The sequence below is a fragment of the Syzygium oleosum genome, unplaced genomic scaffold (assembly GCF_021117445.2).
Source record: "Syzygium oleosum isolate NSW1041296 unplaced genomic scaffold, Sole_v2.1 Sole_v2.03, whole genome shotgun sequence".
Taxonomy (NCBI): domain Eukaryota; kingdom Viridiplantae; phylum Streptophyta; class Magnoliopsida; order Myrtales; family Myrtaceae; genus Syzygium; species Syzygium oleosum.
The window spans coordinates 8,306,738-8,332,464 of NW_026607487.1; the positions used below are offsets into that span (position 1 = coordinate 8,306,738).

A 25,727-nucleotide genomic window follows, 5' to 3' on the forward strand; every position below is an offset into this window, starting at 1 on the left:
GGTTTTTGAATTTATTAATTATTATATGAATTTACTAGCGTCAATTAGAGCAATTTATCAACTTTTTTCCCGGGTTAAACAACAAACTAAACTAGTTTTGGAATCGTTTCAGTCAACTAGCGTTATTTTGTGTTGTTTTATCGGTATGTGTACCGTACTAACTCTGTGAGACTTCACTACATGAGACTTGGATCAAGCCAACAGTGACTCGGTACCTTAACTTTTCTCCATAAACCGCCCACGTGATTAGACTCATTTTAAATTAATAACGAATTTTTCGACGTGTTAACATAAATCAAAATCTCAAAACAAATTGACAGTATAGCCATGACATGCAAACACAAATTGCCGACTCTGCATTCGTTTCGCAAAAAACGAATGATTTGAAAAATATTTTCTCAAAAAATGATCGCTTAAAAAAATGAATGAACGAAAAGTATTTTCACCGTCTACGAAAATTTTAGACATTATCGATAATGAAATATTTTTTATTTTTCATGGACTAATCATTTCAAGCTATACAAACAGTCGATTTTAAAAAATTATTCTCTGAATCATTCATTTTTCGCGAAACAAACGGAACCTAAAATCGAAAAGTATCCATCGCAATTGCCGTGGGTATACGATGCTTATGCATGCTCGTGCTCCTCTGCACCAAGGTGAGGTCCTCAAGAGCACAAATGCGGTGCGTTTGATCGCTTGCCTCAGGGACGAAACAGTAATTTCCCATGCCATCCAAATTCACCTTTTTTTCAAAACCCCGAGAAGCCCAAACGGTCCGCTGAATTCAAATCCACGACTCGATCCCCACCGTCCACTCCAATCACTCTCCACCCTCCGATCTCTCGCGCAGGAGATTTCCCCCATTTTCTCTCTGACATCCCCTCCCTCGCGACGACGCTTTAAACTCTCTCTCCTTCACTTCCTTCTTCTTCTTCCCTCACCCTCTGCTCTCCGACTATCTCTTCCCCCGCGCTGATTTCGCCTCTCAAAAATCCCTCCCGACGAACCCTAAAACTCTCAACTTCCTCCTCCCTCCTCCGCGTCGTTCCGTCGCGACTCGTCCGCCGACGATGGTGATCGTTTCGGACACGGCTAGCGCCACCAAGAGCCGGTTCGGGTTTCACGACCGCTCTTCGGATCCCGCGCCTTCCGACCTCGCGGCGAAGCCCGCGTCCGGGGAAAATCTCGCGCATTCTCAGGCGCCGGCGATCCTGAGCGGTGGAGATTCGGACGACGGCGGAGTTGGCGGGCCGTCCCGGGGGTTGGAGCTCCGCGAGGATCCTTCATTTTGGAAAGACCACAATGTCCAGGTTTGTGTCGATCTGATTTTACTTGCGCTTTTCCAGGTATCGATTTTCTAGCCTAGATTGGTCGATTTGTGTAGCTGTGAGCTACACTAAGTTAGGCACAGCAGCGCTTGCTTGAATACTTCGAATTGTGCTTTGAAATTGGATGCTCTCTACTATAAAAGAGAAAGAAATGACTGACTTTATGCGTGCTGGTTTATAGGTAATCATCAGAATTCGGCCTCTCAGTAGCAGCGAGATATCGCTGCAAGGCTACAGCAAGTGCGTTAGGCAAGAGAGCTGCCAAACTGTTACCTGGACCGGGCATCCTGAGTCGCGTTATACTTTTGATCTGGTCGCAGACGAGAATGTTAGCCAGGTAAAAAGTTTCTTTTTCCGTATCTTTTGTAAATTCAACGGAATTTCCATGCCTTTTTTTGAATGTCTATCCTGCGATGCCCTAAGTTAATTCAGTAATGTCACAGGAGAAGTTATTCAAAGTGGCTGGAGTACCTATGGTGGAAAATTGCGTGGGAGGATACAACAGTTGCATGTTTGCGTATGGTCAAGTAAGTATCATACGACAACAATACCCTTCGTTGTGACCCGGATGTTTTTGGGTCTTTCAATTATTGATGGTTTTCTTGGACTTAACATCCACCATTGCAATTTTGAGGATTCGATTGGCCAGTCTTTTCACTAGTTTGTTTGCTTGTGTTTATGGTACCAAATACCTTTGCTTTTCTGCGTGTAGACTGGGAGTGGGAAGACTCACACAATGCTTGGAGACATCGAAGGAGGAACTCGTAGACATAGTGTTAATTGTGGGATGACACCCCGAGTCTTTGAATATTTATTTTCACGGATTCAAAAGGTTCGTGCCCTTCGCTGGTATCACACATTGCATGATGTTCATTTTCAAAAAGGAAAACCATTTAATTGGCCGAGAAGAAAACAACAAAAAAACTTGTTTGGGAGTTGTTGATTAATAGTATTATGATCAAGATCTCACAATATTTCTCGCGATTTTTAGAATCAATGCAGAGTAGTCAATGGGGTTGCTTTCTTCTCTTTCTATGTTTGAGAGGGTTATTCTCATAAACCTACGCAGTAACATCATGTGACATTTTACTTATATCCGATGAAAGTTATTCCCTCTCTTGTGACAGGAAAAAGAGGCTCGCAAAGAGGAGAAATTACGATTTACTTGTAAATGTTCTTTCTTGGAAATATACAATGAACAGATCCTAGATCTTCTGGATCCTTCTTCCAACAATTTACAGGTGTGGATTAGTTTCAGGCTTTTCATTTGCGTCACCAAACTTTTCCCTGCAACGACTAAAGAATTCCAATATTATTGGAGGTACTTTATTTGCGCTTTGTGAAGCTAAATGTCAATACCTGCAATTTTACAGATAAGGGAAGACATCAAGAAAGGGGTTCATGTCGAGAATCTAAAGGAGATAGAAGTTACGAGTGCACGGGAAGTGATACTTCAGCTGATTCAAGTACGTGAGCTGCCACTGTAGTTCAATGTTTCCACTGCCCAGTGGAAGGAACCTTTGTGCCATGTCATTACTTAGTTCTTTTATTGTTAGTCACTACTTAGAAATATTTTTAAGGACTTATCTTTTGTGTGGCTCAAGTTCAACTCGATTGATAAACTAAGACCTTTTGAATCAATTTATCTGGGAAACATGCTTTAATGTTGGGGAAGTTGGAGCTAATCGTGATGGGTGATTCTTGGAAGTTTCAACTCCTACCAAGCAATACTATATTTTTAGAGATGACCTGTGGTGATTTTAGGCATTCTTTTCAACTGGATAGAGGGGGAAGTGTATTAAAGACCACATCAAAGGTTGTTTGATGTACTTTAATCTGTACTCCTTCTGCAGGGGGCTGCCAATAGAAAGGTTGCTGCGACCAACATGAACCGTGCAAGCAGTCGTTCTCATAGTGTATTTACATGTGAGATTGAAAGCAAGGTTAGTGTTTTCTTTGCTTTCTCTTTTTGCCTCCACTATCAACTAGACAGTTTCCTTCTTAAGACAGTGTTTCGGATGTTCCAATTCATACTCTTGGTCATGTACTAAGTCATGTGTTCTAATTGAGCCTTCAATTTTAGTGGGAGTCCCAAGGTGTTACTCACCACAGATTTGCTCGGCTCAATCTTGTTGATCTAGCAGGGTCAGAAAGGTACTTGAGAACGATGACGCTTTTCCATTAAGAGTTGATACTTTTTCACAAAGTTATGTGAATGTGAGGCTATGTTATAATTTTCTCACAGGCAAAAAAGTTCTGGTGCTGAGGGCGAACGTCTTAAGGAAGCCACAAATATCAACAGATCTCTTTCAACCTTGGGGTGGGTAGTACCATATCCTCATTTAATACATCTTAAGATTTTCTTGATCATATCTATGTATTCAGGCCATTCTAATATAAATGGCATCTTACTTTCTATGATAATTCTGTTCTGCAGACTTGTGATCATGAATCTTGTGAGCATATCCAATGGGAAGTCACTCCATGTCCCTTACCGAGATTCAAAACTTACATTTTTGCTTCAGGTCAGTTGACTTTTGAGAGACTCAATCGATACGAACTTATCTATGAGTTGATCTCCCATTATGGTATGACAATGTTTAAAATCTAATTTACTTATATGACTATGTAAAGTCCAGATACATGCTTTCCTCACAATACAATGTCTTATTTTAAAGGAGTGGACTTTGAGAGAAATTTACCAAATCATTAGGACATGGTATCGTCTAGTTTACTGCACAAACCTCTCTGAGAATTTGAGGTTCCAGTCTCCAGACTTTTGTGCTTCCATTTTGTCAAGTTGCAGATTTTTGTTAAAATGGAACTTGTCGGGGTGATGCATCATATCTTTGTGCATTCAACTGTGTCCATGCACATTTACTTTATGTGCTAGAGTTCAAGGCTTATTACCATTAAATTTGGAATTGATTAGAAAGGGTGTTAACTTAAACTTGGTGTGACCAGGAAAAAAATCCAGCAGTTAAAACTATTATTTAGTCTCTGCAAGTTGAGGAAAAACTATGCTTCATCCTGTGCAAGTACTCCTTGACAGATTTTTCTATTGCTTTTGATGAATGAATTCTCACAAAAAGAATCTTGTTTTCTATATTTCAGGATTCACTTGGAGGAAATTCAAAGACAATTATAATTGCAAATATCAGTCCATCCAACTGGTTAGTGAATTTGGTGCACTCATATTTCTGTCTTGAAACGGTACATGTTGATGACTAATTTTACAATTCTTGATTGCTGCAGCTGTTCGTTGGAGACTCTGAGCACTCTGAAGTTTGCGCAACGTGCTAAATTCATTAAAAATAACGTAAGTGTTCTCTATATGAGGCTTGTGTCTTATAAATTCCCCTCTGGGAAAATAGTGCTATCATTTGCTTTGTTTCAAAGGCACATTTCTTCGAAAATATTCTAGTACTTATATTTCCTGATTTTTCCTTAAATTTTAAGTGGGTAGTTCGATATTTGGGATTTATATGACCTATGATATCTTTTAGTAGGTTTGCATTAGCTCTTTGAGTTTTTTCTTCTTCATTGTTTTCGCTGGTGCTACCAGAAAGTCATAGTGGTGTTTCTTTTCAGGCAATTATTAACGAAGATGCATCTGGGGATGTAATTGCCATGCGTATGCAAATTCAACAGCTAAAGGTACAGTGGATGACTCGTTGCTAACATGGTCTCGCTTATTAAAATCACAATTCAACTTTCACTTCACATGCTTCCCATATCTCCTAGAACATGGGTACTTTCCAACTTGTGCAATTTCTCATATATTCTCTTCTATATCTCTTTAGAAAGAGGTTTCCCGTCTGAGAAGTTTGCAAAATGGAGGAGCTGAGAACTTTGCAAGTGATAGCGTATCAACAACCTTTCCAGGGTCTCCAGGTTTTTTTAAGTGGGAAGGGTTTCATGGATCATTTAGTCCACTTACCTCCAATAAAAGGACAACATTAGTAAGTACTGTCTTTCGTTGGCCAAATTTTTTTTTTGTATTTTTGATATTTTTTCCTCATCATTTTTCATTCCCTTGATTGTTCAGAAGGACTATGAAGTGGCTCTTGTTGGAGCATTTAGAAGAGAAAAGGACAAAGAACTTGCGTTACAGGCACTGGCTTCTGAGAGTCGGGCAGCTTTGCAGCTGGTATGAGAGCGAAAATATGTTTTTTTGACCCTTATCTTACCTTTTGTCTACATAGATGGGCAACAACTTGTACAAACTTTTAAACTTGCTTATATGTTATCTTACTTCAGATCTGATGAATGTAAAGTGACATGTGGAAAAGCTGTTTACTTCTAAAATGATTTAAGATGAAAGAGAGGAAGACCGGCCTTTTCTTTTCTTTCTTTTTTTCTTTTTGCAACATTAGTTTTTCTATGTAGATGTTCATCGAATATTTTATGTAGTTTTATGTTGGGGTCTCTTTTGGCTTTATACTAGAGCAAATATGACATATTTCAGGATTTACTGATGAAGGTTATTAATCTTTGGTGGATCAGGCCAAGCAAAGAGAAGATGAAATTCAAGGCCTGAAAATGATGTTAAGATTTCGTGAAGCAGGGCTTAAGAGGTTAGAGGCTGTTGCTGGGGGAAAAATCTCAGCTGAGACCCATTTGCTGAAAGTAAAGGAAGAACACCTGAAGGAAATTGAAGTTTTAAGGACTCAGGTTGACAGGAACCTAGAAGTGACCAGATTTGCCATGGAAAATCTACAGTTGAAGGAAGAAATCAGAAGGTATGATTAATTCGGGTCCAGTGTGATATACCTATCCCAAACCTTATTAGCCTTTCTTCTCGATTTCCATTGCCTATTCTAAAATGACAAGACAAACTTGCTTTTTGCAAAAGAATTATTTGAGAAGGTTTGTGTAGCTAACATAGTTATTTGTTATTGCATTTTGTCTTATCATGGCTTTCATGTACTCCAACGGACAGGGTGAAGTCATTTTGTGAGGAAGGAGAACGAGAGATGATGAATGAACAAATCAGGGTGTTACAAACTAAGGTGGGCATATGCTTGTAACATTTTTTTTTTAGTTATCCGTGGGTTTATACACTTACAGTTTACACCAACTGCAGTTGCTAGAAGCACTTGACTGGAAACTAATGCATGAATCAGATGCCTCAGCCATCCAGGTTATTTTAAAACATCTCCTCTTAAATTTTAAACAAATTGCAATATGGGGAAGGTTGTCCTGTTGATCTAACTATAAAATACTTGGAGACAGAAGCCTGATTCAGATGCTGCAGCAGACACACTTGGTGATGAAACCCTACCTCTTTCTACTAAGGTTAGGTTTTTGAATTCAGTGTTAGTGCTTTCTGCTGCTTACTTTCTTTTCTCCGCTTCAAGTGTCAGATTCTCTCCATAAATTTTCGTTGCAATTTCATTTAATATTAAATTGCAGCGGCTGCCTGACATTTAAGTATTCTTTTCTCAAACTTATTCTTATTGTACAGGAAGGAGGATCCCCATGGCTTGCATCTGTTAATGATGAAAATGAGTTCCTCCGTTTGCAGGTAGCCACTTCTAGTTTCAAGGTTCTTCATGTCATAAAAAACTGCATGACTAGAAATGATAAAATAATGTTTGCGGAAACTATGTTTTATTTCAGGCGATCCAAAACCAGGCAGAATTGGAAGCACTCCATAAGAAACTAAATTTCTGCCTTGAGGAAAAAGAAAAGTTGGAGAGGTACTAAACGCGCACACACTCTTATGAGGTTTTTAACTTTTATTTTAGCAAATTGCATGCTTGTGTCACTACCCTTCCTCACATCTTCCATTGATTGTTCCAGACATGTACATGATCTGTTAAGAGAGCTTGAAGAGAATAGATCTTCAAGAGCTATTGGCCAGCCACTTGAGCTTCCATCTTCCTCAACTGGTGTCAACATTGTCAATTTTGATGATCAGATAGAGCTGAAAACTATGGTGGATGCTATTGCTGCTGCAAGTCAAAGGGAGGCAAAAGCTCATGGGAGTGCAATGATCCTGTCTAAAGAGAATGATGAGCTTCGGATGAAGCTGAAGGTATTGATTGAGGATAACAACAAGCTCATCGAATTGTATGAGAAGGCAACTGCAGAAAGGAGTGAATCACATTTGTGTTCTCTTGATAGTACTCTTGAAGAGAGAACCGGAGTTTGCAGAAGCGATGCCATCACTGGGCCAGAAGAAGGGAAACTTATTGAGATGAAAAAGGCTGTTGAGAATCTGGAGCATCAGCTTGTGGAAATGCATGAAGAAAATGAAGAATTAATGGGTTTGTATGAGAAAGCAATGAAGGAGAGGGATGACTTCAAAAGGATGCTTTATGCAAATGAGCAGGTCAAATCTGGAACTGAAGGCGAATTTGATTGTCCGGAAAAGCTTGTTGAAGTTGATGCAGGTGATAACCACGAATCAAGTCAGGCAACCATGTCTACTGAGGAAACCCATGTTGCTGGAGTGTTTGCCCCGGAAGCCAGGAGAAATTCAGAGGCAATTTATTGCACCAACAATGATAAATCAGAAGTTTTCAGGGAGGAAACAGGTGATCAAAAAGTAAATGGTGGACCTGGGGCAGATGAACCTCCTAGTAATGCTAATATCAGTATCTCCATGGAAGAAGCTACTCAGTTAATGAAGCCTTTCTTGTTTGACGGATCAGATATACTAAATGAAAATTCTGGTTTCTCCGTTTTAAATGCTGAGCTTGGATCTAAACAATGCTCTAAGGAAACAGGTGATACAAAAGTTATTGGTGGACCTGGGGCAGATGAACCTTTAATTAATGCTAATATCAGTATCTCCATGGAAGAAGCCACTCAGTTAATGAAGCCTTTCGTGTTTGACGGATCAGATATACTAAATGAAAACTCTGGTTTCTCCGTGTCAAATGCTGAGCTTGGGTCCAAACAATGCTCTGAGGACTATCAGGCAGATTCACATTGCTGCATGGAAATTGATCTATCAACTGTCTCTGCTGTTCCTATCCCACAACCACAAGCAATGAATCTGGTCAGATTGAATCTTGCAAGTGCAGAGGAAAAGCTCAGTTTTTCTTCTAGAACTGCCGATACACTTAACTTGGTTGAGAAATCAATCATTGAGGCCGGTCAACTCTCGAGACAAGTTGAGGAAATGGAAGCCAGTGTCCAAGTCGATCAGCAGAATCTTGAATCATGCAAACGACTTTTATCAGAAGCACAAGAAAGAGTATCGCTCACTGATAAGAAGTTCTCTGCTCATAAGTATTCCCTATCAAGTTTCTCTTCATCCATAATGTATTTCGAACAACGAGAAGCTCGCGCCAAGGCAAGGGTTAATGCTTCAGCGTCACACCTAGACCAAAAGAATAATGAAATGGCCCATCTTCAAGCCCGCAAGAAGGAGCTTGAGGTACTGCTGAGGAGGAATCAACATTCTGACGAAGAACTAAGGAACAAGCTGGCGTGCTTAAAATCAAAACTGGAAGAAGAGAAGCGAAAGCAAGAAAACGAAAAGGTTCTTCTTGCCATAGATAATGTCGAGAAAGCTGATGCCGCAAAGAGGAACTGGGGTAGTAAAGCCACAGATTTACTCCAATCTGAGGAACAAAAAACCAAGCTACAAACTGAGATCAACTGCTGCCGAGAAAGACTTGGGGTCATAAAGAAGGAATACGTGGAATTGAGCGGGAAGCGTGGGAAGGTAGATGACGAGATCCGAGCTGTGCGAATGGAGATAACCAAAGCTTCTAGGACGGTGGAGGAGATGGAAATTGCACTTCATTGTGTCATCAAAGAGAGAGAGAGCTTATTAGAGATTATAGAGAATGCACAGCATGAAACTCAGAGTCTGATTCTATCCTACCACCAACATGTATGTGAAGCAGATATGAGGGCAAAAGAAGCAGAGATTCAGCAAGAGGAAATGCACGAGAGTCTCAGAAGACTAGGACAACTCAAAGAAACTAGAGCCATAACTTCACAGCGAAATACGCAGCTTTTAGGGGAGATTGGCGGTCCTTCCTGCTTATCAGGGAAGATGCAATTGGAGCTTCGAAATGCCATGGCATTGATTCAGGAGGCAAAATCATTGCTTTAGTTCCAACCCTTGGAAATCATGAAGTCTTGACAATTTGTTCTGTACGTGAAATTACTTCCTTGTATATTAATCTTGCCGGCGCCTATATTAATGTGAGAAAGTGAGGTCAACATCGGACTTCATCTCAGTAAACGTCATCATCGATTTTTATTTTTTTTTGGTCAGAGTTATTATGGATTTGAGTCAAGGCAAAAGTCGTCTAGAGTCTTTAGACCGCTCCCACGGACCTCTTGCCCTAGTAATTACTCGATTGCAGCATGATAGGAAGACTACGGGCCTGTTTGATTCAGCATTTGAAAGCTGCTTTGGAGGTCTAAAGTCTCTTGAGCAAATGCAAAGTTGTTTGGCAAATTTTTTAGCAAGCTTTGAGAATATACAATTGCATCTCCAAAATTTTGCAAGGCCTTTTGGCTGAATGGAGCTCATGAGGAGCCTTGACAAGTTGCATTTTTGGAATGCAATCGGGTACTGTTCATCGTCACTGTTCATCCTCTTCCCGAGCAGCTAGTCCGGCGGTCGGCAACCGCCACCTGGGGTCGTGCGACCCCAGGCAGTGGTTGCTAAGGTCGCGTGACCCCAGCGACACCGCCTGGGGTCGCCGGACCTCAGGCGTCGCCGGGGTCGCGCAACCCCCAGGTGACTGCCGCCTGAGGTTGCACGACCTCAGGCCAGCCTCGCCTGACCTTAGGCGAGGCTGGCCGGCGGTGGTGGCCAGTGGTGGTGGTCAGTGGCCAGCTTTTTTTTTTTTTTTAAATCAGCAAAAGTCTGTTACAAATAATTTTTACCAAACGATATTTAAGCCAAAGTTGCTTTCAAATGTGATTTTAAAATACACATTATCAAACACTACTTGCATTTCGAAAAATCCTTTTAGCTTAAAGGTCTTTGCATTTTGCCAAATGCATTTCCTAAAAGCTGAACCAAACAGGCCGTGCATTAGAAAGGAAATGAAGTCTGGTCTTGTCTCCAAGGGGGAACTCTTCATCAATGACTATTATTTCCTTTTCGGCGTCACCAACTTGCCTAGGCCCATGAAGATATTACTAATGGATGTAAATTACCAATAGGGTTTCAAGTTTATTGATTTTCATTGGTTTAAAATTAGTTTTAACATTAAAGTGCTACTAAACACATGAAAAAATACCAATTACCTATATGAAGAGAACTGACGTTCTGAATAAAGAAAGTCGTTAACCAGCATTAAGACCTTTTACTTCTCATTGAAAAATAATTACAGAAATTCTAGTTAGGTAATATATTGGGAGAAGTAGAAAGGAGACTACCCTTTCCCACAGTTAGAATTTGTATCTCGCTCGAAGTGCGATCAATTGATGGTTAAAGAAAGCTATTTTGGTGATGCCGTGAATGATTCTGTCTTTATAAGTGATTGCAGGTCATATAGACAGCATGTACATAGAAGCCAACATGCATGCCGCCGCTCCGCCACTGCATGCGAGCACCGGCATTGATGATGAAGAGTCCATCTAATTTGTGAAGAATACATCATCAATCTTCAATTATATCATGAAGATTAAATGCTTCGCAATAGCGGAATATATTAACAGTACATGCTTTACGCAAGGCATTCGGGCGAACACAATTTTTTCTGTGATATCAATGTAGGCATCTTAGGATTCGCATTTGCCAGTCGAAGGGATTGGCTCGGCACAGAGATTACCATAAGACAGCATGTTGAGTACTGGAGTTCGTGAAATAGTCATTGTAATTAAGATAGCTCCATAACTTAGAGAGCCCGAATTTCCCGTGTTTGGCTGACCTAAGATATATAAGGTGCAATTCCTTCAGGTTTTTCTCAAAAGTTTCTTTTGTAGCACCCACCTGTAAAAGCAAACACCCAGGAAAAGGTGAAAAGAAAATCAACAAACAAGATCATTATCTAAAATTCATCATCACAGACAAGGATACTTATATTCATAGAGATGTATCGCATTCAAGAGCACAGATGCAGGATCCTTTTCTTGCTTGGTACACACGCAGGATCTTATAGAGGGGAAAATGGGAGATTAATTCCTTTCATCTAACAGTGAGCATTACCTGGGAAAAATTAATGATAGGTTGTTTAACTGATAGGTCTACTTGTCCTCCTGTACTCCATGCACCCCCATATAAGGTGCCACGAAAGTCCATGGCACACTGTAAAATATTTCGTATTATGCCACCAATATCCCGCGTCTCTTCAGACAGAAAACAGCTGCAGAAAGATCACATTCATCATTATAATTTAAATGTAGTCAAATCTTCCTATGGCTACCACGGTAGATATTTGCAGTTGGACAGGTTAAAAAAAAAGGAGATCAAAAAGGAAGAGTGCTGTTGTAAATCAGTAGAGCAAGAATCAATCTCGCCATTTCAACTGCCATGATAGCTGCGCATCGACTACTAAGTCAACTCAGAGATTTCCTTTTCATTCAATTTAACATCAGTGGCCAAATTGTATACCAGGTGGATGAAACAACTAAAGATCACATTGGACCTAGTGATATTGCTGCAAATGTAGGGCAGTCTGGTTACTGCTTGTAACCTAAGCAAAATGAAATGAGTGAAAGTATTTGTATTTCATTCCTTTCCTAAACCTTGCGAGGCTCAACCAGCATACAAGGAATGAGGTCAACAATGACCAATTATGACAATCTTTCAGAAGCAAAAGTCTAATAACTTTGAACCAAAGTGAAATGCAAACTCACATGTCAAGTGATTCGGCAAGATATTCCAAATGCACTGACTCAAGATCCATCATATCTTTGACCTACATCGACCATGGGAAATTTCAAGCTAACGAAAAGAATATAGATAGGAAGTAATCTGAGAGAAAGAGGCAGATAAAGCAAATATGCATGTTCATTGATGTTGACATGGGTAATCTACATGACAAATATGGATGCCCAGCAACTCTTCCATGGACAATTCCGTTTCTGCAGGTCATAAAAAATCAAGAGGATTGATGGCATAAGGAAAAAAGATGACACATTCACTAAAAGGATAGGTGCCTTTGCAAATCTCTCGCACAAGCTAAGTGAAAGATTAAAGTTGACGGCCTAACATGCACAGCGAGCAATTTAAAAGCAAACACGGGCACAATGAAGTAAGAGAGCAGCTGCAGGTCCAGCCTACATAACATCACTGCTAATCTTTCTCACTCAAAGAGGAGAAAGACACAGTTGCAACATACAAGACCACTTTCCATGCCTCATATCAAGAGGTTCCCCAGTACTCTCAGATTTCGTTACCTGATTACTATTACAAAGGACGAATTAAATTCCACCACTCAGCCATCAATTAAACATGTATGGGAATTATCTAGAAAAAGATTGGAAAGAAACATGCCAAAGAATAACATCTTAAGTATCAGTTGAGCCGCACAAAGCAAACTTCAGCATAATATTCTCATCCACCAGCTGGACAGAGATATGAAGAACTAAAACTTATGTCTCAAAAATTTGTAGCAAGAAATGCACTTCTTGGAATATTTGCGAGGACCTTATGTTGAAGGGAATGGAGAAAACCAGACCACGAAACATGAGATAACTGGGACTGCACATATTGTTGTAACATGGATACGAAATGATTCAACTGGTGCCTGGTATCACAGAGAGAAGAAAACTTCCTTTATGAGTTTCAAACAGAAAACTTCCACAACATGAGAGAGATACTACCAAATAGAAAATGACGCCACTAATAGACCCATGAATAAAAATTAACAACCGAGAGATCTAAATTTGCAATTACTCTCAATACATGGACAGATTGTGACTGACTTCTATATCATCATGCATCATCTGCATTAATGAAATGTTTCCTCAATTGTCAGTCTCAATGAATTATGATGATGGTTGAATATGATTAAATAAAGATAAAAAACGAGGTCTTGTATACGCTCAGAAGGAAATGCTGTTTTACAGCATTTGTTTTTTCCAGACAACGTAAAACAAAGAAATAACCGGTGGTCAAATATTTTTCCAGCATCTACAAGGTGAGTGGAGCTATCTATAAGCATTAATCAACCACATGACAGGAGGATGCAGAGTTAGAAACCTACGGTGCTTAATTTGCACCAGAATGCCAAATCAGACCATTCCCAGAGGTAAGAGACCTTGGAAGCAAACTCAATAAATTGGCCTCGTAACCTCTATCTCACTGGGCATACTAACTAAAGTCACCCCTGGTATTACTTAAATTTTAATTTTCTCAGCCTTGAAAATAGGCGTCATTTAAATCTATTGAACTTATCAGATGGGGAAAGGGAGAACAAAGAGAGAAATTTTTCATGCCTATTAAAACCTCCTTCGAGTAGGAGATCCGAATGTAGAAATCAACATTAAAAGGCAAATCAACTTCCTGATACCCTGAGACAGGCCTATGCCTATTAACGATAAAATTAATGGTGTAGTATCTTTTCCATTGGCTTCTCAAACTAACAGAAGACTATTTTCAACTTAAATTTTACGGACATCTGAAAGAAACATATGAAATAAGTGAAGGTGAGTAGCTTAATTTGTTTTGATTAAGATAAAAGAAACTCAGCAACAGTAACAGCCAGTCAGTGTATCAGTTTTCTTAAGAAACTTCCAAGAGCCCTAAGTGTTTCATTTCCTCTGTATCTTAAGAAAAATGAATATAGTGGAGGACATATGCCAGAAGGCTTTGCTCAGCTGGCTAAACACAACAATTTGGCAAGCTGATCGTAATAAAAGATGCATTTAAAAACAGTGCAGGTTACCTCATATTCATCAAGATAGTAAAATGATTAACTTCCCCAGCTTGCAGTTCACATTTACCACTCTGACTAATATGCTTTGCACCCTGTTAAATTTCAAAAACAAATAAGTGATCTGCACAAAATCTTTAATTCCTAGAACCTTTAACAATCATATCTCAACTTTAGCAACAAGAATGACCTTCACAAAAACTCAAACTGCTTCTGTTACCTCCATTAAAACCAATAGATAGTTAGCTCCTTTTTCAATATCATTGCATGCTTATTTTGGAGTAGGGAAGAAAATTTGAGAGATTAAACAAACAATAGAAAGTAAATTTGGAGAAGTAAAGGGCAGACAAGAAATGAATTGCATATCACTAAAATATATAGCTATACTGCATATCACAGAGTTGATCAATAAGGCCCTTTTATGAGCTTCCAGCAATTTCAAAAATCTACTTTTATAACTAGAAGCACAAGAAAAAGAGTGCAAAAGGCCAAAATCTAGACCAAAACAACAATATTATCAGTCAAACGTATGAGAGGGAGGTCAATTCTCCTAGAACAACATAGCCAAAAAAATAATCCTCCCAGAACAGTTTTTTTCTGCCAAAAGCTCAACCAATCAACAGTTCAGTTTGTGAATTATTGAACATGTATTGTAGTGTCAGTTGCTTTTCCATGAATACAGCAGAATAAGCACTCAGTACAAGCTTTTACACATGGAAAAAAAGATTCAAACACAGAAGAGAGCCAGAGCCAAAAACAGATACCTTCAACAAGCACCATACATTACTTAATGAGAATGCAGCAAGCTTCACTTTTATCAGAAAATTGAATATCTGAGAATATATATTCAGTGCAGCTGAAGTCAAAATGATGCTGACTGGCCAATCCACACGATATCCTAATCCCAAAAAGTCAAAAGAATGGACTCCTGTGATAGTTGATAATCCAAGGTTAGTCAAGTTTCACAAAGGTACTTTACTGCATCCAGAAGAAAGCACAGAAAAGAACACTGTTGATGAAAAAGGAATGAATTGCTTATAAGATACAACAAAAAGATACCGATTGCAGTTGACTGAGGCAATCTGTCATTTTCTTTAGTATAAACAAATAACCTATCCTTATTGTTGTCTCCTTCACATGAAGACCTCTGAATTGACATCTCAAGAAGCTCTTGAACATCTGAAACACTTCGATCTATGCCTATAGAGAACTGCTTCTGCAGTCAAAATAATACGAAGAAATTGAATAAGAGAAAATCACAAAATTTCAGCAGTAGAGAAAAACCATATTATCATTTAGATTCTCAGAATGAAGTACATGTTGCCAAAGTGACATGATGAAAAGATCTGCCCAATCTGCTCTTTCCATGAAATGATAGCGCCGTAAAGAAAGCAAATGTTCATGCAAGTCAAAACCTTCTTCAAGCAACTTGATTGTCAATCTGCTGACGTACCTGTATCTAAAATCATTGAGGAAAGCAGAATCTACATGCAAACCAGAACAATCAAGAAAATATGGAATTTTCCAGGCATTCACTTCCATGTACCAGGGAAAAAAACTGTGTGCCCGCAATTAATATTGACAAGAACCGTAATATGTTACTACAAAATATAAATCAAAATGTGGCAAAAATATTCCACACTATTTCCTCAAATTTCTTCAAACCAATGACTCAAACTACTTTCCACAGTATCATGTCAAACTTAATTTCTGGTCGCTTGATGGATTCTACTAATAAAATTAATCTAAAATCACTAAATCAGGATGGCGTCAACATTAACGTTGATTATCGTTCCATCTTCCAGTGCTACAAATTTGACCACACAAAGAGTTCCCACAAGGCATCAGGCATCAGGCATCTATTATCTATAAAACAGATCATCAATTTATATCATGCATCCAGGCAAATTCAAAGTTTCTTACAAAAAATATCAAATTCCAGGGAACGTCAAACATGACATAATTGTACAAGTTAAGACATGCTCAACGGGTGAGGAAGAAGGTGAATAGCGGAGCACTTTTACCATGAACTGAAAACTCTGGATAGTTGGAAACTCAAAAACAAGGAGAAATCAATATCCCCTAGCAAGCATAGAAAAAAGGATACTGAAGCAAGATTTCCTGCAATATGCATTTTTCAATGACTATATCAAGTGGTATTTTGAAATTCGCTGACAAATGTTCTCCTTGGTCTCTGACACCGGTAGTGCTGTTGTTTCTGCAACTGCCCAGCATAGTCTCCCAACTGCTTCCACCCGAAACATTCGTTAAAACTGCATAATGATATTGGCCCTTTGAACCCAGAGGTGAGGATATGCATGACCCTTTCTTATTAGCAATGACTAAGCTATCAAGACCATGCTCTTCTTCACCACGGCGATGCTTCTTAATACCAATTGTCGAAGCACTGGAATTCCCGAAAAATGGTGGCTCAGAACCACGTTGATATTTAGAAATGGTGTCTAACTTGTCAAGACAAATTTTAAAAGGGTCTTCTACTGAAGTGAAGTCAAAGCAAGGCAAAAATTGTCCACCATATATGCTGTCCTTCACTCCAGACTTATTTTTCAAGGGAGTATGGGTGATTTTGGGCAGCACAGGATTCATGCTGAGAAAATTACGACGATTGATAATGTCTAAAGGCTGCAACATGCATAGTATGGAAGAAGAACGAGTCCCAATGCCATTCTCCTTCGTGCATAAGGTCCTGTCAGTCAAAACAGTGCTGGTGGCTGCATTTCCTCTGAAAAATGGCATAACTTCCGCAAATTCCAACGTTCTTTTGCTTAAACCTACAAAACAGCCTGGTGCATTTAATCTATATTCCTCTGGATATCCTTGATGAACGACACTAGGATCCTCTAAAAGGCCACTAACTGAAAAACTACCCTCAGGTGGAGAATTTGTGATCTGATCTGCAAATAAATTTGACCGATCACCGTCCCCAAACTCAACACGATATGATTTACTAATTGAAGAGACAACACCCAATGGCAGATCTGCTTCTTGAAAATCTCTTTCCAAATCAATCTTCCTATCCTTAGGATCTTTGTTTTCCCGCAATGAACTAGCAGTTAGAGTACATGACAGGAATCTTAGAGAAGATAAATACTTTTGTTCGGAATGAGATTCATTATTTGGCTGTTCAATCAGCTCCTCACTCTCAGACATCTCTTCCGAGCTATCTGAAGATAAGCAATCAGGTGACTCACATACTTCGTCATCGGAATTGTTATGGCGAGTAACTCTGCAAGGAGAAGTCCAACCACAATAAAGATAATATAACATTTGAATGGAAAACAGATAGGAGAAATATCTAGAAGCCAAAGAACCCAAAGAGGAAGAATGGATTCTAGAATTTACTTTTCACCAAACAAGAAGAAGTGTGTTCTTAAAATATAATTATAGTCATTAGTCTGTAGTTAGTAGGTGGTCATAAATGAGGAAATTAGGACTTCGTTGGTGTCTCTCATGCTCTATGTACAGAGTCATCTTATGTACTCTTTCATTAAGTTAATGAGTAAAATTGTTGCTTTTAGGTATTTTCTCTCTTCCTCTCTCTTGAAGATCCTAGAATATTTACACGTGTTATGAGATAACCCTGTAATAAATATAAGTGGAAGAAAAACGAAAATTCCAGAGCTGAATACGGTCCTCAACATGCCATGTGATCTCAAAGCCTGGCTCTTGAAAAATTATCCCGCAATTTAGCCCCACAGAACCATGAGAACTTTTGAGTGCCAGCATTCAGATTGTCACACACCCTTAAAACACAATCTCACCTTGCCTGAGAGACCTTAACATCAAAAGAAGCTTATTTGCTTTCATAAAGATTTGATTTTTACTAAGCTATAGCTCAAGCCGACAAGTAAAGCTGCTGTGACGTTGGACTCCAATTGTCGCTCTAGAAGGTACAAAGCAAATTGTATAATAAAGTCTTCGTACATGCTTCAAGAATTATTATGGTACTCCACAAATGTTTATAAGCAAAAAGCTTCTCTGCACCAATGTTTATAAGCCAAAAGCTTCTCTTCACCAATGTTTATAAGCCAAAGCCTTCTCTTCAAGAATTAATTTCAAGTTTATAAGTGAGAAGTTCGGCAACAAGGAAAATGCTGAAATTATCAGGTACGCTGGCCTTCCCTCACTCCCTCTTTCAAAGAAAGGCACAGAAACACATGCGTATGCTCCTTACCAAAAAAAAAAAAAAAAAAAAAACACATGCGTATGCCATAAAGCACCCGTAGAGAGATCACATGCAGAGAGAGAGAGAGATTACAGAGCCGATCCCTCTTCGACTGGTATGGCAGGAGCACCAGAGCTGTTGTTCAGCAACAATGAAACCGCAGCATTTGAACTTGCCCAACTGCTTAAAGAGACAAAAGATACAGTGTTGAATGCAGCAACCTGAAAAGGCCAAGCCAATGTGCTTGAGATACATTGGGCTAGTTTACAACATCTTAAACTTTTAAAGAAACAGATATGACAAATGAAACAAAGCCATGCAACAAGCAAAAGGATATACTACACAAAGTTCAAAGTTCAGGTCTCATAGTTTCTGTTTTCGTTAAGTTAATATACAAGCATGAACATGGGTGTTAACTTTGCTCGTAGCTTACCTGACCTATCATTAGGAAACAACAATGATATAGCAATTGTACGAAAATGCTCAGACAGACCATGCATAAGTCAGTTACATGGCTTTACCTGCTTATATCTGACTTGTAACTTTGTCAAGAATTTCTCAAGTTTTTCATGCATCTCAGTGTAATAATTATTCCTCACGTTCACAAGATCCTCTATGTTTTCTTTGTCGAAGGTCAGAGCAGATGCACGGGATGAATGGTTGCTCGAAAAATCTTTCCAATTGGGCAAAAATTCCTCAAAGGTGTAGCTTCCAGGAGAAACATAGTTACACAATTCAAATAGTTTCATTACAACTTGAAGCTGCTGCCCAGCTCGAACAAGTGGAACCAATGATTTCCTTAAAAAATAAGGAACAGCAACTTTTTCTTGCACCTGTAGAGCACAGCTGTAAATCACTATCAAAAGCCAGGGCCACAAAGGCATACAAATTAATGTTTGAATTCGAAGCCTTATAGATGCCAAGGGATTACCTGAACACATACCACATGTGTACTGCCAGCTTTACATGGTGGATGAAATGCAGGATCAGAGACATATTCCACAACAAACTCCTTGTAAGGGTCGTTAATTTCTGCTTGGTAAATCCAAGATCTGACAAACCCAAGGTACGGAGCACAAGAACGTACAAATAGAAACTTAAGTAACATATAATGAGCAGGATCAGCAACCTACAAAGGAGAACTAATCTCTTAGATATGCTCAGCCACAGAAGCAAAAGTACAAATCAAAGAGAGACCGAAAATTCAAAAAATCCCATATTTACAAGAGCACCGGAGCATGTATTCCTCCTATATAACTAATTCCATATGATTGCATTGCCTGGTAATCAATAAACCTACGCGAAGTGAAGCAGCAAAAGAAAGTAACTCTAGGAATATCAACAAAGCATCGGTAATAGAACAGGTACTCCCAGCAAGGATGAGAGAGCTTACAGCCAATAGGGATTGGCTAATAGTAACTACATTCCTCCGAGGAGATGATCATACATTCGCTTAATAATTTCAAAGCTGGATGTAATGGAATGGACAACAAATACAGGTAAAAAACAAGGATGAAGGTTCATGACTAAGGATAAGGTAGCGAACATTAGATTCTGTCACTATGAGCTAGAGAGAAATATAACAATATGTGCAACAATTGCATATTTAGGGGAAATGGCAGGAATGATAGGAAGTACATATGCTTTCTTCTTGGCTACATTTTTCTATCTATCCTGGGTTTCTGCTTCAGTAAGGACCCTCACAGCACTAAAAAAGCTTATCCTTGCTTATTGAAACAGATTGCTTGAGTCCCCCAGTATGAGTGGTATGAGAAGATGATGCAAGATCAGTCGCACATCGGCATAATCATACCTGCAACTGTTCATGCAAATAAGAAAGCAGATCACCACCTCTGGGGAACTTGCAAAACTCTGCTGTTGTTTTAGTAAGTAGATCTTCAAGAGGCAATTCTGAGAAGCAAAGAGCAACAACGTGCAGCTTACATATATTTCCAAGAGCTTCTATCCTAGTCCTCAGTTCCTCCGTATGAGAATGCACCTCCAATAGTGAGATATCCGACAGCACCACATTTGTCAGACATCCAACTCCAGAAGATGCATCAGCAGGAAACCGAGCATCCTCGGTTGACCGCCTAAAATTTATTGAGGCACATAAAGTGTCCAAAGAGCACGTGTAACCCTCTAAGATCTTTCCTAAGGCTACTGCAAATGCCTGATTAACAAGACTGCCCTGAAGATGCCCGTCGTTCTCGATGTCGATATGGCATTTATCTCGGCCCCCCAATTCTCCTTCGATCTCATGCCTAACTCTCATTGGCCCGATATCCGGATGCAAATTCGCGAAATACTCCACAAACTTCCCGAGAAGGAAAACTAGACAGCCCGAACGGCCAATCGATTTCAGAATCATCCCCAGAGAATGAGTGCTGGAAGTCCGGTTCCAGAGACTGGTGATCCGGTGGAAGGACCGGTCGGCCGGATCAGAACAAAAGGAAGCGGATAGCTTCTCGATACTGACGACCGCCGATTGCACCCCTTGCAGTGCATTCATCGCCAGCCTCACCAAACTCGCCTCCTGTTGAAAAGCGTCTCAACAACCACGTCCTGAAGAACACGCTTCAATCGAAAAAGAAAAGGACGAAAGATCGGGACAGGTGAACTCACAGAGACGGTTTTCACATCGAAGAGGCTCCGGCGGACGGAGCGGTCGCCGGCGCGGGGATGAAGATTGCGCCCGCTCTGCGACGGGATGGATTCCCAAGTCCTCGGAGGAAGCCACGGATCCTCCACTTTGAGCTTCTCGTACAGCGCAGCCAAGCTCGCGTCCGCCGCCATTGCAGGAAAGCTCGCCGCCCGACTGCTGTTGCTCCGATGCCCGTGGATCCGATTCCTCTTCACTCAATCCATGTCCGATCCGCCGGCGACGACGCTACGTACACGCTTCCGACCAGCGAGAGCGCCACCTGCTTCTTCCGAATTCCGTGCTTGGATTGAGCGAAAATGGAGGCAAAATCGAGGTCGATGGAGACGAAGGAACTGAGGAAGATGGAGGCAAAGTTTTTGAAAAGAAGAGGAGGTTTTGGCGATGAGCTTCGACCAGTTTTTTAGAGCCGCGGAATTAACCGGGAAAAAATAAGAAATTGAAATAGCAAGAGAAAATTTGGGTAAAAGGAAACAACAAGAGCAAAACCAAAGAAAAAAAGATATTTCGTAATTCTGGAAAATCCAAAATTCCACTTGGCAAGTGAAATTGAGAGCTATGCTTCGCTTGGAAGCGAAAAGAGAAATGTTTATGCGATAGTCCTTGATCTAACGGCTTATTTTGAACTAAAAAAATAAATATCAATTAATTTAGAAATTATTGTGAATTCCACTCCTTTAAGAATTTATAGCTCACAACGTGTTGTAACTCTCACAATAATCCAAAGACTGTTATGCTAATAAGGCTCGAGAAGAGAAATGTCCTTAACAAAAAATATAATAAAGGAGAATTAAAAATATAGCTACGTTCCATATTCATCCAAAAATTGGAGGAAATTCTGAAATTATCTGATTAGAAATTTTTCGCGATTTTTGTCCTCGTCTCGAATTGAAAATAAATATGCATCATGCCATTGTATGTGATGATTTTCATTTTTTTATGGGAAACTTTATTTTCTCTTTTTTCAATATTTAAGAGAGTTGAAAATTTTTAAAACTATGACCGAAAACGTTTGCAAAATGGTATGATATTCCTAGAGCTCTTCTAAAACGAGATTGCTTCGGAGCTTTGTTGCTGTCTCAGGAGTTGTTCCAGGTTTGCCTGAAGCTGTCTGAGGTTCCTGAGTTTCCGATGGCTGCCATCGTCGGTTGAGTGCTCATCGGTCGCTTCCGGCAATTTTTCCGATCAAGCTGGTGATTCTAGATTATGTTATAGGGCTGAGAGCATCATCGCACCAAAAAAATGTCCAGAGAACAATGAACATAGAACATCAGATGACTGTAGTATGCAAATGAAGAGCCTATACAGAGAAATCCAATCGAAGTCTGACAGAGTTCTAGAGTCTGACAATGATCGCTTTAGGTATAACGAGCTAGTTAGTGATATAGATGCTGAACCGTTATCTATGTCCGTCCGATGTCATCGAAGAAAATCATCGGGAAGCTGCACAAAACTAACAGCCTTAGTCATTTGGGAATTCCAAGCTCGCAGCAACCCATTTGTCGTCGCTTATCGGTAACACGGTGATGGCTTCAGGAAATGCAATATCCGGAAAGCTCGACTCTACAAAGGGGATGGCCGAATGGTCAAGTTGTGCTTTGGACGAGACGGAAGTACTTCCACCTTCAGCCGTTTTCTCTAAGTGCATTCCTCAAGTAGATGAGTCGATCCCTGCAGTGACGGTTGCGGCCTCGGGCTCAGAGTCTCCTGCTTTGGTTGAAAAATCGCCGATTCTCTCTGTCAGAATGGAATAAGCAACTCGCGCAGCTTTCATCTCCGCTTGCTTCTTGGAGTTCCCTTCTTCCCCAAGAAATGACCCTCCTCCTATATCAACAGACGATACAAACATCGGACCGCGAGGTGAACTGGTCCTTGTAGCCGTATAAACTGGCATGGGTAAACCGTCTCTTTGTGCTAGCTCCTGTAAGAGATTCTTGTAACAATGCAGGACATCCTGAAGGCAAAGATGAAAGGGCATAATTTTACCAAGAATCTACGGAGATTATGACGTCGATAGATTTGTGACGACGAAACAAGCACCAGAACATTGGGAGTATCGTATGGGGAACTTACCTCCTGAAATCTATCAGCCGATAATGACATCAGAGCAATCTTCGCAGCCGCGTGCTCCGCTTCCTTCAAAGTGTTGAAGTATCGAGGGCTTTCAAATGTACATCCATCGACTACAGCCATGGCCCGAAATCGACGGGCATGAGGGGGTCCATGACTTGTGCGGGAATATACAGGCAAACCGAGATTTCTCCGCTGAGTATAATTCTGCAGCTGGCTCTCGCATTGGTTCTTCGAATCTACAAACATAAGTTAGGTAAGTGAAAGCAAAACTAGTCACACAAGATAGCAAGCTCTATCCTCAATCACGAGAAACGGAACAACAATTAGTTTAAAGTACCATCCATTTGGCCAAACTTGGAGATAAGAGTTTTCGTCATAACCACGAGAATAAATCGACTAATTGATTGATCATGCATCAAGAATGCTCAACAGAACTAAACGTTCAGATCAAGAAATGAGATGCAGTAGATGCTTCAGCCCTCTCTAACTTTTTCGTAGCAGCAATCTTGGTTCAGAATTTCCCTAGCGATTGCATCAGCACATTTCCTTTCTTGCGATTCAATCGACGGCCTGAGGATTACATTGCCAAAGCGGGCGGTGCCCAAAAGAACCGACTAAAATAGAGTAGACACACGGAATTGGCAGGGTCCCCCTTTCTGTTCTTGGTCCAAAAGGTCTTTACAGTAGAAACGAAAGTTGAGGACAGCACGGGAGAAACTACACCTCACCGCTGCCAAAGAAACCGAGCCCCTTCGGCTTGGTTTCAGGGAAATCGCCACGGTCGTCATCGTCATCGTCATCACTGTCGTTGGATAGTCGTTCGATGTGCTGTTTTGCGGCGGTGGAAGAGCCGTCAGCGCTCGGCTTACCCTCTCCACGGATTCAGAAGCGATGAACATAATGAACAGGACATGAGCAATGCGGAACACACGCTGCGACACAACTGTTCGCGACTGTAAAACACACACGAGAGCTATACATGTCAAAAGAGTCACGAGAAAACTCTTTCCCCTGGAACAAACCGAGCACAAGGACTAGTAGAACTTGAGAGAGAGATTTACTCGGTGCTTACTTGGAGTATGAGGCGAAGGAGAGAGGGAAAGGAAAGCGAGCTTGGCAGCTTCGTCCTGGGCGCGTCTGGAGGTATCGCAGGCCGCGGGAGAGTCAAAGGACTGGCCGTCGACGGAGACGGAGGGCCGGAAGCGAGGCCTGTGCTCCGGTCCGTCTCTGATCGTGGAGTAGCTCGGCAGTCCCCATTTTCCTTGCCTGGCACTCCTCCTGCAACTTGCGCTTGTACATTCTCTCTCTCTCCCCAGACTCCAGCCAGGAAGAAGAAGAAGAAGAAGAAGAAGAAGAAGAAGAAGAGAGGTTTACAGAGGAGCGTGCTTCGCGTGGTGTAGAGTACTTGCGGAACATAGTTCTGTTTCCTCCACACAAAAATAAAAAATAAAAAACATTAAGTGCATCAACCGTCGGATGCTACGAGATCCACGTGGATCCGACGAAATCTTAACGGTTCAGATGAATTGGGGCTTACCGTATTAGGTGCACCCGATAACTTCTCCTTTCCTCGTTCGATCAGATGAACAAATCGTTAGAAAAATGAGGTCGTATGGAAATTCTCGTCTCGATCCTCATTTGTCGGATCAAGATCCTCATTTGCTGGATCACATTCATTATAGCTATTTTTAACTAGATTCGTTATCACGGCTGATCCACGGTTATGTCAATCCTAGATCAGATTCCATACAAGATTCTTCAAAAGTCATAGATTGTTCCAAAAGGCGTGCACCATACATTCATTTAATTAGCGAGACCAATCAAAGTCGTATAAGAGATTACTATTTGGCCTAATGGTCCGACTGGGTCGGATCAAGTTGAGGTGATCAGTTCCGATGTACGATTTGGAACCAACCTTTCAAGTCCCTATTCCAAGAAACGGGAACCGGGAAACTAAATCAGCTATAGGTTTGGAACCGGCCTGGAACCTAACCGGCTAGTTCCCGATTCCGAATTGAGTGGTTTCGGTTTGTTAACACTTTATAAATAGCAAGATTCAATCTTTTTAAATGAAGATATCCCAGTTAAGCAATTATCCTCGAAACTAAGAGATAATCCCCAAAGCAGTAGGTTCACTTTTCTTTATTTTTTGCCATACATGTAAAGGCACCCTTGGCTGATCAAAGAGCTGTCCTACCCGGGCCAATCGGCTTTGAACCGGTCTTGGGTAAAATCTCCTGTTCAATCCCTACAATCGAGGCCCTATCCGATTTAGACCGGTTCTCAATTTCTTGAATCAAGAACCGACCCGATTCCCAGATTGAAGCGGACTTCATGCTCACGCCAGGGTCAAGATGGTCGAAACTTAGCATTAGGTAACTCGAAAATTTATATCTCAACTCGGTCATGATTTCAAAAGGTCAGAGAATTCCGCAAATAAAGAAGATTATCCCACAAAATAGCTAAGTAACTATTAAATTAATCATCGAGAATAATCATTCTATCATCAAATATGTATAAAAAAAGATTACTTCCTCTAAACTAACGTATTTGGTATATTTATGCGTTGACCCATCAACGTCACTCTCCATCTCCTTATCATAAAAAAGGAAAAAAAATGAGTAATTTTTCCGAACGTAAATTGATTTCGGCTTTATTACATAACAGAAATA

At 40.4% G+C, this 25,727-nt stretch overlaps 3 protein-coding genes across 5 annotated transcripts; 1 reads left to right on the forward strand and 2 right to left on the reverse strand.

Annotated features, from left to right (window-relative positions):
• Positions 1-976: 976 nt before the first annotated feature.
• LOC115679211 (kinesin-like protein KIN-12E) lies at positions 977-9,669 on the forward strand. Its single transcript, XM_030602807.2, has 22 exons — positions 977-1,313; positions 1,513-1,668; positions 1,775-1,858; positions 2,044-2,163; positions 2,459-2,572; positions 2,705-2,797; positions 3,185-3,274; positions 3,415-3,485; positions 3,577-3,651; positions 3,769-3,856; positions 4,446-4,504; positions 4,587-4,650; positions 4,923-4,988; positions 5,135-5,293; positions 5,380-5,481; positions 5,838-6,073; positions 6,274-6,343; positions 6,418-6,474; positions 6,567-6,629; positions 6,799-6,858; positions 6,954-7,033; positions 7,137-9,669. Exons 1-22 carry the CDS (start codon positions 1,074-1,076, stop codon positions 9,406-9,408), a joined length of 4,419 nt encoding a protein of 1,472 aa, XP_030458667.1. The 5' UTR covers positions 977-1,073; the 3' UTR covers positions 9,409-9,669.
• Positions 9,670-10,896: 1,227 nt separating this feature from the next.
• On the reverse strand, positions 10,897-21,392 carry LOC115679045 (uncharacterized). 3 transcript variants are annotated; one of them, XM_056309844.1, is made up of 14 exons: positions 20,946-21,391; positions 20,134-20,856; positions 19,252-19,449; positions 18,842-19,153; positions 18,414-18,541; positions 16,242-17,381; positions 15,452-15,587; positions 15,194-15,350; positions 14,899-15,062; positions 14,147-14,229; positions 12,907-13,006; positions 12,114-12,175; positions 11,464-11,620; positions 10,897-11,247 (listed from the first exon to the last, which is right to left on the reverse strand). In XM_056309844.1, the coding sequence occupies exons 1-14, from the start codon at positions 21,114-21,116 to the stop codon at positions 11,083-11,085; spliced, it is 3,696 nt and encodes a 1,231-aa protein (XP_056165819.1). In that variant the 5' UTR covers positions 21,117-21,391; the 3' UTR covers positions 10,897-11,082. The 3 variants fall into 3 exon arrangements, with proteins under 3 accessions (XP_056165819.1, XP_030458438.1, XP_030458440.1); XM_030602578.2 differs by having other exon boundaries at positions 15,452-15,593; positions 20,946-21,390; XM_030602580.2 differs by lacking the exons at positions 10,897-11,247; positions 12,907-13,006 and having other exon boundaries at positions 11,573-11,620; positions 15,452-15,593; positions 20,946-21,392.
• Positions 21,393-22,324: 932 nt separating this feature from the next.
• On the reverse strand, positions 22,325-24,397 carry LOC130137817 (double-stranded RNA-binding protein 1-like). Its single transcript, XM_056310108.1, has 3 exons — positions 24,128-24,397; positions 23,056-23,291; positions 22,325-22,903 (listed from the first exon to the last, which is right to left on the reverse strand). Exons 2-3 carry the CDS (start codon positions 23,173-23,175, stop codon positions 22,634-22,636), a joined length of 390 nt encoding a protein of 129 aa, XP_056166083.1. The 5' UTR covers positions 23,176-23,291; positions 24,128-24,397; the 3' UTR covers positions 22,325-22,633.
• Between the last annotated feature and the right edge of the window lie 1,330 nt (positions 24,398-25,727).

What these genes read in the sequence shown, in the direction of transcription:
- LOC130137817 (XM_056310108.1), bottom strand. Translation starts at nt 23,175, where the DNA reads ATGGCTGTAGTCGATGGATGTACATTTGAAAGCCCTCGATACTTCAAC. An exon ending in CGGCTGATAGATTTCAGGAG is followed by an intron (nt 22,904 to 23,055) that starts GTAAGTTCCCCA and finishes AATCTCTTACAG; the next exon opens with GAGCTAGCACAAAGAGACGG.
- LOC115679045 (XM_030602578.2), bottom strand. Translation starts at nt 21,116, where the DNA reads ATGGCGGCGGACGCGAGCTTGGCTGCGCTGTACGAGAAGCTCAAAGTG. An exon ending in GTCGAAGAGGGATCGGCTCT is followed by an intron (nt 17,382 to 18,413) that starts GTAATCTCTCTC and finishes TTCTCCTTGCAG; the next exon opens with AGTTACTCGCCATAACAATT. An exon ending in ATGTATGGTGCTTGTTGAAG is followed by an intron (nt 14,230 to 14,898) that starts GTATCTGTTTTT and finishes GAAATTTAACAG; the next exon opens with GGTGCAAAGCATATTAGTCA.
- LOC115679211 (XM_030602807.2), top strand. Translation starts at nt 1,074, where the DNA reads ATGGTGATCGTTTCGGACACGGCTAGCGCCACCAAGAGCCGGTTCGGG. An exon ending in GATCTAGCAGGGTCAGAAAG is followed by an intron (nt 3,486 to 3,576) that starts GTACTTGAGAAC and finishes ATTTTCTCACAG; the next exon opens with GCAAAAAAGTTCTGGTGCTG. An exon ending in TCAGGGTGTTACAAACTAAG is followed by an intron (nt 6,344 to 6,417) that starts GTGGGCATATGC and finishes CACCAACTGCAG; the next exon opens with TTGCTAGAAGCACTTGACTG.